The sequence below is a fragment of the Electrophorus electricus genome, chromosome 24 (assembly GCF_013358815.1).
Source record: "Electrophorus electricus isolate fEleEle1 chromosome 24, fEleEle1.pri, whole genome shotgun sequence".
Classification (NCBI taxonomy): domain Eukaryota; kingdom Metazoa; phylum Chordata; class Actinopteri; order Gymnotiformes; family Gymnotidae; genus Electrophorus; species Electrophorus electricus.
In genome coordinates, this window is record NC_049558.1 from 7502300 (window position 1) to 7512980 (window position 10681).

The following is a 10681-nucleotide window of genomic DNA, read 5'->3' on the forward strand; positions in this document are numbered from 1 at the left end:
GACATTAGAAATATCTGACAAAGATTGAGGGAATAATTTAAGTTTCTGCATCAAATCAAGAGGCACCTTAAATGGGTTTTAAATCCAAGGATCACCTCATAACCTCCAACCACTCTTTCCTAATGTTATTACAACCTAGCAGTAATGTAAAATTGCTCAGTGTATTCGGTAGTCCACAGAAAGAAAGAATAAAAATAGATTTTATTACTTTTCAAATTTCAATACTTTCACCTGTAAAAACAGAAAACGTCATTGAAATACTCACAAAGGCTTTTTGTAACACCTCAGTGCTGATGATGAGTCACCAACTTGATTTAACAGTGAACAAGTGTAAATAGTCCCAGAATGCAGCAAAATCCTTTAGCTTTAAATGCATAATTGGTACACCAGTACTATAATATGATTCCAGGTTTACATCCGTAAATTAAAAAGAAAACTTTGGCCTTTTGAGTGATCAACTCCCTAAATGTGACAATCAAGCCACGCCATGAATGATATCGCTGACTGTAAGGTCTTGCTGCTTGTCTTCCAATAGCCTGTGCATTTGGGCACATTGCAGCTCCTCAGACAGGCTCTCAGTGAAGGAGCCCTTGGAGAAGATCACCCACTCGCCACCAACGTGTATCCCATGTGCCCGGCAGAGCTGAGCGGTTAGGGAACTCTCCAGGGAGAGGATGTCTGCTAGCTTTTGGATGGGGAAACGGCAGTTTCGGCTGCTGTGTCCATGGCTGTAGAGCAGCAGCAGGTCTCTCCTGCAGGGCAGGAGATGCCGGTGGAGGGCACACCCCTGCAGGAAGTCCAGCCTGCGGGCCAAGCGTAGGAGACGGACAGGATTGCGCTCCACGTAGGCTCTCCCGATGGCCAGGGCCAGCCGGACAGGCGGAGAGAGGCGCACGCTTCCAGGCAACTCCAGGACATGCTGAACAGCTTGCGCCGAACCTGGAAACCCGCACAAATGTACAGAAGGCAAAATTAGGGAAGGATCATCAGCAAACGGAAGGTCCCTCATAGAAGAGAAGCACAATAGTGTGAGTCACCAAACAAGCCTATCATTAGAAAACCAAAGCATACTAACATTTCCACTGGCACAAAGTATAAGATGCACTCACCCAGGTTGTAAAGTAGGCTGAGGGCCTGGAACTCCTCCTGGTGCTGGTGCTGACCCTCACGGTAGCATTCTAGAAGCCAGCTCAGACACTCCTGTAGGTGTGTGTCGTTGATGCACGAGTCGAAGAGCCGCAGAGGCTGGCCGCACAACCGGTACGATGCAAAGAGCAAGAAGCGCACGGTCCTCTCCAGCACCGCTACGCACTCCGGGCCAGATATGCGCTGGATGATCATGTCCTGACGCACACTTCGCAAGCGGTCAAACACAAAGCTGTAGACCTGCACAACATCCGGAGACAGAATGCCACAGCACATACCACTGATGGGTATGAACAGACAGACCAGCGGTAATGCAAAGAGATATGGTTTATATTGTATAATAAGTTAATACGGTTTCATCTTGTACGGTCATGACCAGGCACCTTTGTTTTAGTCTGACTTTGACCCATAAAACAGCTTATTCTACATACTACATTTAGGTCATTGGCCCACAGACCAAAATCAAACTAGATTGTCTGATTGTCTAGATTATCGGTTCTTGCATCATGCCGTTGTGACACATCTACATGCACTTGCTAACCTCAGTCCAAGGGTGAAGTGTGGAGGAGGCAGCTATGTCATCCACCAGATAATACACAGTCTTTAACAGAATGTCCGGGGGCCGTAGGTCGGTGGCTCTCGTGGAGTCTTTACCGGCCGCTGGGCGTGAGTATTCTTTAACTGTGCAGGAGACATCTGCGCGGGGCAGACGGTCGTGCTCCGTGCCGGTCAGCACCTCAAAGCGGTGCAGCCGGTTCTGTAGCTCCCGCTGCCGAAGCTCGTAAGCGGGGCACATGGTCATGCAGGTGCCGCGAGGAACCGACACGCTGCTCTTCGCTTCGCCCTCGCATCGTTGCTTCTGTCTCCTTCCTCCACCCCTCGTGCAGTGAGACCTGCTGTGCATGGACAGGTTAAAAAAAAAAACATGTAATGTAAATTGCGTCAGATAACGTTGTGGTGGCGCTTTTTTTTAGGAGATCAAAAGGTCAAACTCACGGAAAACATTTTGCGTGAATTTCTCTGCTCATCACTGATTTAGGCGATACGCTACGTTGTTACTTTATAATCGTCGTATCTGAGATATTTACAGTCATTAGATCGTAGTCGGAAGAAAGCAAAGAAACGCAGACAGCTACTTAGATAGATAGCAGTGGTTTTTTTTCGCACCGATAAAACAAATAGCGGTAGCTAGAAATAGCTAGCAATGTGTCAATTCCATAGGCTAGCTGCCGGCCAGTCAGTCCTTGGTGTTATACACTAGTTATAGCCGTGTTTAAAAAAAAATAAGATAAAAATTAATTATTTGACGTGATATGTGGAGTTTGACAAGCATTCACACAACTTGTATCTGTCGGATAAGAACCAAATCAAAATAAACAAGTACTCACGATTCAAAGTGAAACGTCACTTCCCTTGAGTGTGTGTGAGCTTTTTTGGTGTAATACGTCATATCCGATAACTAATTGGCTAGGGCGGGTTCGCACCAGTGACCAGGCGCACACGAGGCATGGCAACGTGGAACATGATCCATACAGTAACTTAGAAAGACTTAAAAATGAGAGCCGGTATATTGTTTTGGTGACATTTCATTAATGTGTTTATTCAGCACTTTAAATCATCAAATTGTATTATCCATGAGAAAAATGTAATATTCTAGATATTAGTGTTTTTCTAACATTTTAATGCAGTTTTACTTATTTAAGATTAAATAATACTTAGTAAATACTAAAATTAATTAGATTTAAATGTCTTTAAATGTTTGTGATTTCAGCAATGACATTTGGAATTGTCTAGTCAAGTTCAGCGTAAAAAATAGCTTATATTAACAATCAGAAGAAGGGGGGGGGGAAAAAATCAGTAATTATTAATGGCTGAAAATGCTGCAAAAAATGACAAGTGGACAGACGACAATATATTGCAGTAATTTCCAAAGCTTTAATATATTTTCCAAAAAAAAAAAAAAAAAAAAATCCTCATGAAACTGAGAAGAGACTCTGCGCTGTGCCAAGTCCAATTTCGTCTTCTTCCAAAGTCTGCTGCACCAGCACCATTTCACGGCTTACAAGTGAAGACAGCTCCAACAGATGCGAAGACGTACTAAAAAACATCATCAAAAAATGGAAACGCCTTAATGAAATTCAGAACCTTGTGAGAGACATCCGATTTTGAATTTCCCACAAATACGTACCTGAGCAGCTGCTGGTCAATCTCATGGGCTGTATTTTTCATCTCTCTAAGGCACTCTGCACTGCTTTCACTGTCTGTGAGAAGACCCTTGGTGTACTGCTCTAAGACAGTACGAGTCTGATTTAGACAGACCACGGCTTTGTCTGTGGAACATAAAGATACCATCATTAGCATGAGCTGGACAGACTGCGATGGAACAAAGTCACGGAAAAGTAACCAACAGATTTGATAATAGACATGTAACAGTATAGTATATGCATATATTAAACAAGGCTTGTTCCTGCGCACTGCTGCAACTGGCTGGGATGAAGACCATAGTTTGTTTTTGCAAATTTCTGTCCACAGAAAGAGAACTCTGTCACTAACCCAGAAATTTGCTTCCATCCTCTTCAATGTGCAAATTTTTCACGGGTAACTCATGCCGCGTTGTGTCTATGGCTGTGGCAAATGCCTTGTACTCCCCTGTGAACTGCTTTGCAGTTTCAGCTAGAGGAGTTAGTGCTTCAATCTGAAGAGAGAAGACACACACACCCCCACCACCAAAAAACAAGAAATAAAACTAAATAGGCCATCATTAAGTATAAAAACATGTACATGACAAAGACTTGTGAAAATAAAACTCTGAAATCCTCAAGCGGAAACCTGCAGGTCAAGCAGATCGTCGAGCTGTTTTTGCTTTTCAAGGAGAAGGTACTTCCGCTTCTTGCTGGCGAGTGTTGTACGCAACTTGTCCTCCTCCTGCATCACTATAAGAAGATTCCTTTCTGCCTCTTCCTTCAGTTTCTGAGTGTTATGTTCAATCTTTATAAAGCATAAACACAGTTCAAGCACCCAACATGAAACCATGCCAAAGGCAAATCAAGGCAAGTTTAAAAAAATATATATAATATATATATATATATATATATATATATACACATGACCTTTTATGTACAGAAGCATCTCAAAAGGTGCACAGGTGTAATTATACCAATCTGGCCATTTGTTTATTCTGCTCACTGGATTTGTACAAAGTTAATAAAGGCTTTGAAAGTAATTAATACTTTGATGACTCATTTCAGTTAGTGAAAGTGATTTAATGGTTGCACATGATTTATAGTGAAATATTGATTATACACAAAGCATCCCAATTTGCAGTTTCTGATCCATCAGCTGAAGACCTGACGTTCTTAGTTTCAGCTCCAACCTACCAGATTGTTATTAATATTAAAGTACCCCTAAAGACCTTGATCCACTAGATCTGGAACAAATGATTATCAAATACTAACTTAATGTTGAGGTAACCTCTTAACGATACTACTGCAAAACGTCTCGACTCTGGAATCTGTCAGTTATGATTACCATCTTGATTAGCCCCAGTTCTAACCTTAGCCGTGAGGAAGGCCAGCAAGAATGTATCCAAAACATTCCTTTTCTGAGTATTAGGGTCCACTGCACGTGGTGGTGGTGCTGCTGCGTTTTCTGGAAAATAATATTGCTTGTTTGAGCCACACTGGCCTAATGTAATCTGTTACTCCAATCCCAGTGTCATGCAGTTTTTCAGGATGTACCTTTAATAACAGAGACATCAAAGTCTGGGGGCATACAATGACCATCCAATGCCGTTGACTGCAAGATGCTGCTCCCAAAACCTGACGTTTCTAAAATGTTGTGTGCACCTGCCAACGGACGATTTTCAGTGTTGAAAGTTTATCCAATAAATAACCTGAGCATAAGCTTGTGATTGATTGACATAACTGAATTTGTACAACTATTTGTAACCCTAACAAATAACTCAAAAGATGTAAAAAAAAAAAAAAAAAAAAAAGAAACGTTCATGAAATATTTGTAACAGTATAAATAACAACAGGCAAGAAACCACCCCCCTCTCTATAAGCCTACAGAGAAGCACAAAGTTGCAGATAATGTACTGATCTGACTGACCCGATATTGTTCGTCGTGTTGAAGTGCCAACTCTGGGTTTGCAGCCACTACCCACTTTTGGTGAAGCAGGCTTAAGTGGCATGAGAACAGACTCGTTCTGCATGTTATTCTGAATGAAAACAGAGTTCAGCTGAGGTCCTAAAAATACTCATAAAAACGACCAGCACTGTGATATTCTGAGTGTTAGTACTGACTGAAAATGGTGAGGAAAGGGCAAGCAAATATACCATTCTGGTAAGAAAAAAGATCGTAAAAGCCTAAAGATCTTTTAGCTAACATTACCTTTGAGAGAGTCTTCCTTTCGGTCAGCATATACCGTGACTTGACAAATGTTCCAGATGCTGAAGAAAAACAAAAAGAGTACATAACATTGTCAATTTAACGACAAAACACTTACGCTAGCTATCTTAGCTATGCTAGTTATACAAATCGAGCAATGTTGAATGGGTTTACGTTTAGTCTTTCTTCTAGCTCCACTGTTGTTTCCACAGCTGGCATCGTTTCCAGACGTCGAACTGAAAAGGAAAAAGAGCCGAGTTTACAGAATTCACATCCAGGCAGGCAGCTACGTTAACCTGACAGCCGGACACCAGTATCCCGTTACAGACGGTGAGGACTCAAAGGCCAAGTATAGTTTACGTATTATTATGCTAAATGCAAAAAAAACCACAACAGCATCCACATCAGTAATACACCGGCGAGATTAAAGCGACTCTTACTTCTGCGAGTCTTCCGAAGTCGACTTCTGTTCTTTACGAAGTGTCGTTAGTTTTTTAGATGCCATCGTGAAGCCGCCGCCTTTCGCGGGTCCCTTCCGTCCAAACTTTCCTTCTTCGAAGCTTCTGTGGACGGAAGCCAACCCGAAGGCGCCTTACCGCCCTCTAATGTAGACGTGCTATAAGAGAAACAAGCGACTATTATGTCAACAAACAAGGGGTTGTAGTTTTATTAAGAAGATACATGTAAACAATGCACAATAAAAAGTACATGTGGTATAAAGTGAATAAAATATGGAATTCGTGGAAAAATAAGTAGTGGTTTCATAGGACGATTCGGGAAATTCCAGATTAACTACATTTGTGTGTAGTTATCTGAAATTGTTTTTTTTAGGTTAAACTTAAATTTAAGCATGTTTAAACTTAATTTAACGCTAATATCGTTTTCGTTTCGATTTTTATTTCGTGTTTCAATGTTTTTCCGTACATCATTTTTAATTATCTTATATATTATATATTTGTTGTTTAAAGATATGATTATTGCTGTTAATAAGTTGTTATTAAGTTCGAGAAGCAACGTGCAAAGAAAACATTAATCTGAATTTACACAATAACGGACGCACAGGAAGGGAAGAGCCGCTGATCCTCGATCATCCTGTTACTCATGCACGCCTGGAAGAGCTAGCCAGCTTAAATAATGGACTTGTCCATCATGTTTGTGTACTTCGCAAGTCGTGTAGCTAGATACGTGACTATGGATTATATTGTGCTGTGAGCTTCAAATCGGGTAAAATCTATATTTCATTTCTCAGCGCTCTCTTATTTAGCTGTAACATTAACTTTAAACAAAAAATATGTTGTTATTTCTGAAGTTCTGTCATCTAAATTAGCAAAATGCTTGCTGGCTAACTTAAGTGTTAGCAGGTGACTATTGCTTTGGACATTTGTAGATACACTCGCTCCTGGAGCTTCCCAGGTTGTCAATGAAAGTTTATTTTACTCTAACAGTCTTGTAACCGATGTTATTGTAAAGATAGCTGATTCAGCATATATGTTATTAGCGTTTGGCTAACCGCAGTAAACTGGCCAGCGCTAGATCGAATATTTTGGTCGATGTCCTATTTCTTCGACAGCCTTTCACCCAATAAAATAAAAATGTCTCGAAGGAACGAATCTTCCAGATAATGTGTAAGATGCATAGCTAAATGTTGAAACACTATCTTAAACAGAAAAAAAGAACTGGAAAATCCAACCGTCAGATGTACATTCAACAGATGGGCTGATCCTAGAGACATAAGTGTAGCCGGCTCCATTTAATCTAGCTGGCTAGCTAGCTAATGTTCCAGTGGTCGCCTAAAATTTGGAGTCGATAGTGGTTAATGGTAGCCAACTAAATTCTGTCTGAGTTCTAGGTGCCCGTTTCGTTTATTTAGACCCATTTTCACACACCTCTTCGTGAATTAAATATAATCGCGGGTCGGTTCTCCGGTTTCACAGGTCGGTGGGGTGTCACAGAAGGGTAGACCTTTGACTATTCCCATTGTTACTGGTGAGGTGAAAATAGTCCTTTAGACATTGAACACTGAAAGCTAAAACAAAAGTAACTTTTATTTCTCAGTGTTACGCCTGGAAGCGTGGAATGGCCTCCAAGCTACTGGACAGGCTTCGCCGCACGCTGTTCAGAGAAGGGGAGCTCGCCGCAGATGCAGACGTGCCGGACGACTTTCCGGAAAGCTCTGAACTTGAGGACGAGACGGACTACGTTTCCGCAAGACTTGGTGGAACACTCTGCTTTGAAGGGGATGTCCTGGACTCGGAAGATACAGGCGAGGCGTCTGGGCCCGACAGCGATTCAGACTGCTTTGGGGAGTCCTTAGATAATGCATGCAGCAGCACAGGTAGTACCCTTACACATACTTACTTTGAGTTTATTGTACTGCTTAAAAGCAGCAACAACTAATGGTTATGAACTTGTATAGAAATTATAGGTTTGTATGTGCTCAGTACTAATTTGTTATAAGCAATATGTTCAATGGAAGAAAGCAGTGCATTTTGGCTTGTAGTGATTCTGCAGTTATTGTATTTGCCATTTAAAAATATGACTTGCTTGTATTTGAATTCAATGTGGCTGTGTTTCTCCAGGCCACATGCCTGGAAACCTGAAACTGCTATGCATTCTTATTAGTCCAATATGTATGGTTATCCTAATGTATTAACCATTGTTTTGTTTAAAGGTCTTTCTAAGCTATAGTGCAAATTGAGGGTTCATGCTCTCAAGCCAACACAGTAGATAAACCGAGATCTTAAAGACAGAGATGTTTAAAAAAAACTGTTGCACTTCCTCTTTCTGCTTTTCAGAGATGTGAGAACTCTCGGTTCTCTTGGTGTGTCACAATTCCTTTAATTTTTGTGGGTGTGTTTTTGTTAGACATAAGCCCCACTGCGCCTTCCCTGAAGGGCTCAGACATGTTCACCAGGCAGCTGCAGGAGAGCTGGCGAAACCTGCACGCTCACTGCATTTCAGAGAAGCTCATTTTTGAAGTGACTGATGCGAGCGTTGTGCAAGAAGCCAACTCCAAATACGTGGTATGTGGGAACGTGCTTTAGTCATCCTTTTAACGATGCTTGGTTATGAGAGTGGTCAGTGTAATATCTAAGTAAAATGCAAAATGGTTTATGCCAGATAACCAAAAACCATAATTAGTGAAAACAAAATACACTGTGTGGTCATTGATGTCACAGCTTTCGTATGCTGTACAGTCTGGTCACATGTCATTCCCCCCCCCCGGAACAGCTTTACACTATTCACGTGATTCTGTCCGGCGCGTTCGACAAGACCCCGGCGGTCATCACACGCCGCTACACGGACTTCGAGCGGCTACACGGGTGTCTACGGCGCCGCTACACCGAGGTGATGGAGGGCGTGTTCTTCCCACGCAAGAAGCTGCGGCGGAACTTTGCGGCGGAGACCATCGGCAAGCGCAGCCGCGCCTTCGAGCAGTACCTGGGGCACCTCCACTCGCTGGCCGAGCTGCGCGCGGCGCCCGCCTTCCTCGAGTTCTTCTACCTGGGCGACCTGCGCGCCGGCCAGGTGCTGCTGCGTGTGGGCCGCCACCAGGAGGCGACGGGCTTGCTGCTCAACGCCCTGCGGCTCCAGGAGAGGCTGGGCTGCGCGCCGCCGCCTCCGGCACTCCGGCGGCCGGTGCAGAGGGCCCACTGGGTGTTTGCACTGGCAGCCCTGGCCTGTTGCCTCCAGGAGCTGGAGAGGCCGGCAGAGGCGCAGGAGCACTGCGAGAGTGCACTGCGCGAGTTGGCACCGGCGCGCGAGGCCCTTAGGCAGCAGCAGCAGCAGCCGCCCCGCCTCCACCCGCTGCTCGTACCACTGCTGCAGACCAATGTGCGGCTCTCGTGGAAGATTGCCAAGGACAAACGGCACTGGGAGGCCCTCCTGCAGGACATCCAGGAGCTGGGGGTGGACGTAGGTGGCCAGCCCAGCCTGAAGGAGTGGCTCATCAAAGAGACACTGGTGGAGAGCGAGGGAGAGGCCAAGTCGAAGAGCAAAGGAGAGGAGGTCACATAGTTCGGTCGCTGGGTATGGGTAATTGAGGACGTTGTGATGTTTTTTATGGCATTCTTATATCTAGTGTTGTGGAGGAACCTGTGGATTGAATACTAAACTTTTAGTTATGATGCTTAATTTGCAGAGAACAATCACACTGTAGAAAGCAATTACAGCTCATATTCACCAGCATTTTTTTTTAAGTATTTGTGTGTTGCACAAATTGAAAACATTTTAAATGACATTTAAATATCACTACACATACAACCAAGTTTGTTTTAGAAATTGTGCAGAGAATACTCTAAACCTTTCAAACACAGCCTTATAAGAGAACTATTTTGTATAATTGTTTTATTGTGTGCAAATTAGTACAAGAATTAAATTTTAAAATGTTACGTGTATAGTGTGTATGTTGATGAGAGTTACAGAAGTTTTATTTTTTTAACAGATTTCACAGGTTTTTTATGGATGTTCTTTTGTCCCTAAATATTAATTTCAAGTACAGTCTGTACTACATTACAAAAATGTTAGATTAAAAGATTTTTGCTGCTACATGTTTTATTTTCCATTTGGTATGAAACAAATTCTTAGTTTTTATTTATTATTTAGAGAAACTATGGAAATTGTGGTAGCTTACTCAAACTGCTGAAAATTGTATAAAGTTTTATTCCTCTTTTTCAGAATAACATTCTTGTGATGTACATCAAAACTTTGAAATATTGAAGAAACTCAGATAGTCTTCACTATACATTTAAGATTTTTTTTTAAGACCGCTTTTAATGCAACGTTAACTGCAGCTTCTCGTGTGTTTGGTTGGTTGTAACCGACAACCAGTGCATTCAAATGTCACATAAGGTTAGCAAACGCTTCACTTAGAAATATGACGTGCGCTACGCTGTCCTCACCAGAAAAGGTGTTGGGATTAAAAAGGAATGTTATCATTTCGCAAATCCATATTTCAATTGTGTGTGTGTGTGTGTTTGACTGCCTACACACACACGAATTCAGTTGTTTTTATTCCCATTTCAGCTATTTTCAAGCACTCATTTCTAGATTTTATGTAAAATGTGAAATATTAAAGTTTTTCTAAAGATGTTTTCTGATGGTGATTTGATTAGAAAAAAAATGCATCTTCATTTGTAATAGTTTT

General features: G+C 42.3%; 3 protein-coding genes across 4 annotated transcripts; 1 reads left to right on the forward strand and 2 right to left on the reverse strand.

Annotated features, from left to right (window-relative positions):
- Positions 1-184: 184 nt before the first annotated feature.
- sac3d1 (SAC3 domain containing 1) lies at positions 185-2526 on the reverse strand. Of its 2 annotated transcripts, none has more exons than XM_027024133.2 (4): positions 2143-2526; positions 1688-2039; positions 1110-1386; positions 185-939 (listed from the first exon to the last, which is right to left on the reverse strand). In XM_027024133.2, exons 1-4 carry the CDS (start codon positions 2172-2174, stop codon positions 476-478), a joined length of 1125 nt encoding a protein of 374 aa, XP_026879934.2. In that variant the 5' UTR covers positions 2175-2526; the 3' UTR covers positions 185-475. The 2 variants fall into 2 exon arrangements, with proteins under 2 accessions (XP_026879934.2, XP_026879933.2); XM_027024132.2 differs by having other exon boundaries at positions 1688-2042.
- Positions 2527-2818: 292 nt separating this feature from the next.
- haus8 (HAUS augmin like complex subunit 8) lies at positions 2819-6644 on the reverse strand. Its single transcript, XM_027024134.2, has 11 exons — positions 6596-6644; positions 5976-6151; positions 5710-5771; positions 5539-5597; positions 5257-5365; positions 4884-4991; positions 4700-4794; positions 3976-4134; positions 3700-3841; positions 3335-3476; positions 2819-3243 (listed from the first exon to the last, which is right to left on the reverse strand). The coding sequence occupies exons 2-11, from the start codon at positions 6038-6040 to the stop codon at positions 3120-3122; spliced, it is 1065 nt and encodes a 354-aa protein (XP_026879935.1). The 5' UTR covers positions 6041-6151; positions 6596-6644; the 3' UTR covers positions 2819-3119.
- Positions 6645-6651: 7 nt separating this feature from the next.
- On the forward strand, positions 6652-10629 carry snx21 (sorting nexin family member 21). Its single transcript, XM_035522669.1, has 4 exons — positions 6652-6759; positions 7591-7870; positions 8401-8558; positions 8767-10629. The coding sequence occupies exons 2-4, from the start codon at positions 7612-7614 to the stop codon at positions 9550-9552; spliced, it is 1203 nt and encodes a 400-aa protein (XP_035378562.1). The 5' UTR covers positions 6652-6759; positions 7591-7611; the 3' UTR covers positions 9553-10629.
- Positions 10630-10681: the final 52 nt, after the last annotated feature.

Coding starts and splice junctions, on each gene's coding strand:
- sac3d1 (XM_027024132.2), bottom strand. CDS start 2,174: ATGAGCAGAGAAATTCACGCAAAATGTTTTCC. Junction 2,043..2,142: donor ATTCACGCAAAATGTTTTCC/GTGAGTTTGACC, acceptor GTCCATGCACAG/CAGGTCTCACTGCACGAGGG. Junction 1,387..1,687: donor CACTTCACCCTTGGACTGAG/GTTAGCAAGTGC, acceptor GATGTTGTGCAG/GTCTACAGCTTTGTGTTTGA.
- haus8 (XM_027024134.2), bottom strand. CDS start 6,040: ATGGCATCTAAAAAACTAACGACACTTCGTAAAGAACAGAAGTCGACT. Junction 5,772..5,975: donor ACTTCGGAAGACTCGCAGAA/GTAAGAGTCGCT, acceptor TTTCCTTTTCAG/TTCGACGTCTGGAAACGATG. Junction 3,244..3,334: donor ATTGACCAGCAGCTGCTCAG/GTACGTATTTGT, acceptor GATGTTTTTTAG/TACGTCTTCGCATCTGTTGG.
- snx21 (XM_035522669.1), top strand. CDS start 7,612: ATGGCCTCCAAGCTACTGGACAGGCTTCGCCGCACGCTGTTCAGAGAA. Junction 7,871..8,400: donor TAATGCATGCAGCAGCACAG/GTAGTACCCTTA, acceptor TGTTTTTGTTAG/ACATAAGCCCCACTGCGCCT. Junction 8,559..8,766: donor AAGCCAACTCCAAATACGTG/GTATGTGGGAAC, acceptor CCCCCGGAACAG/CTTTACACTATTCACGTGAT.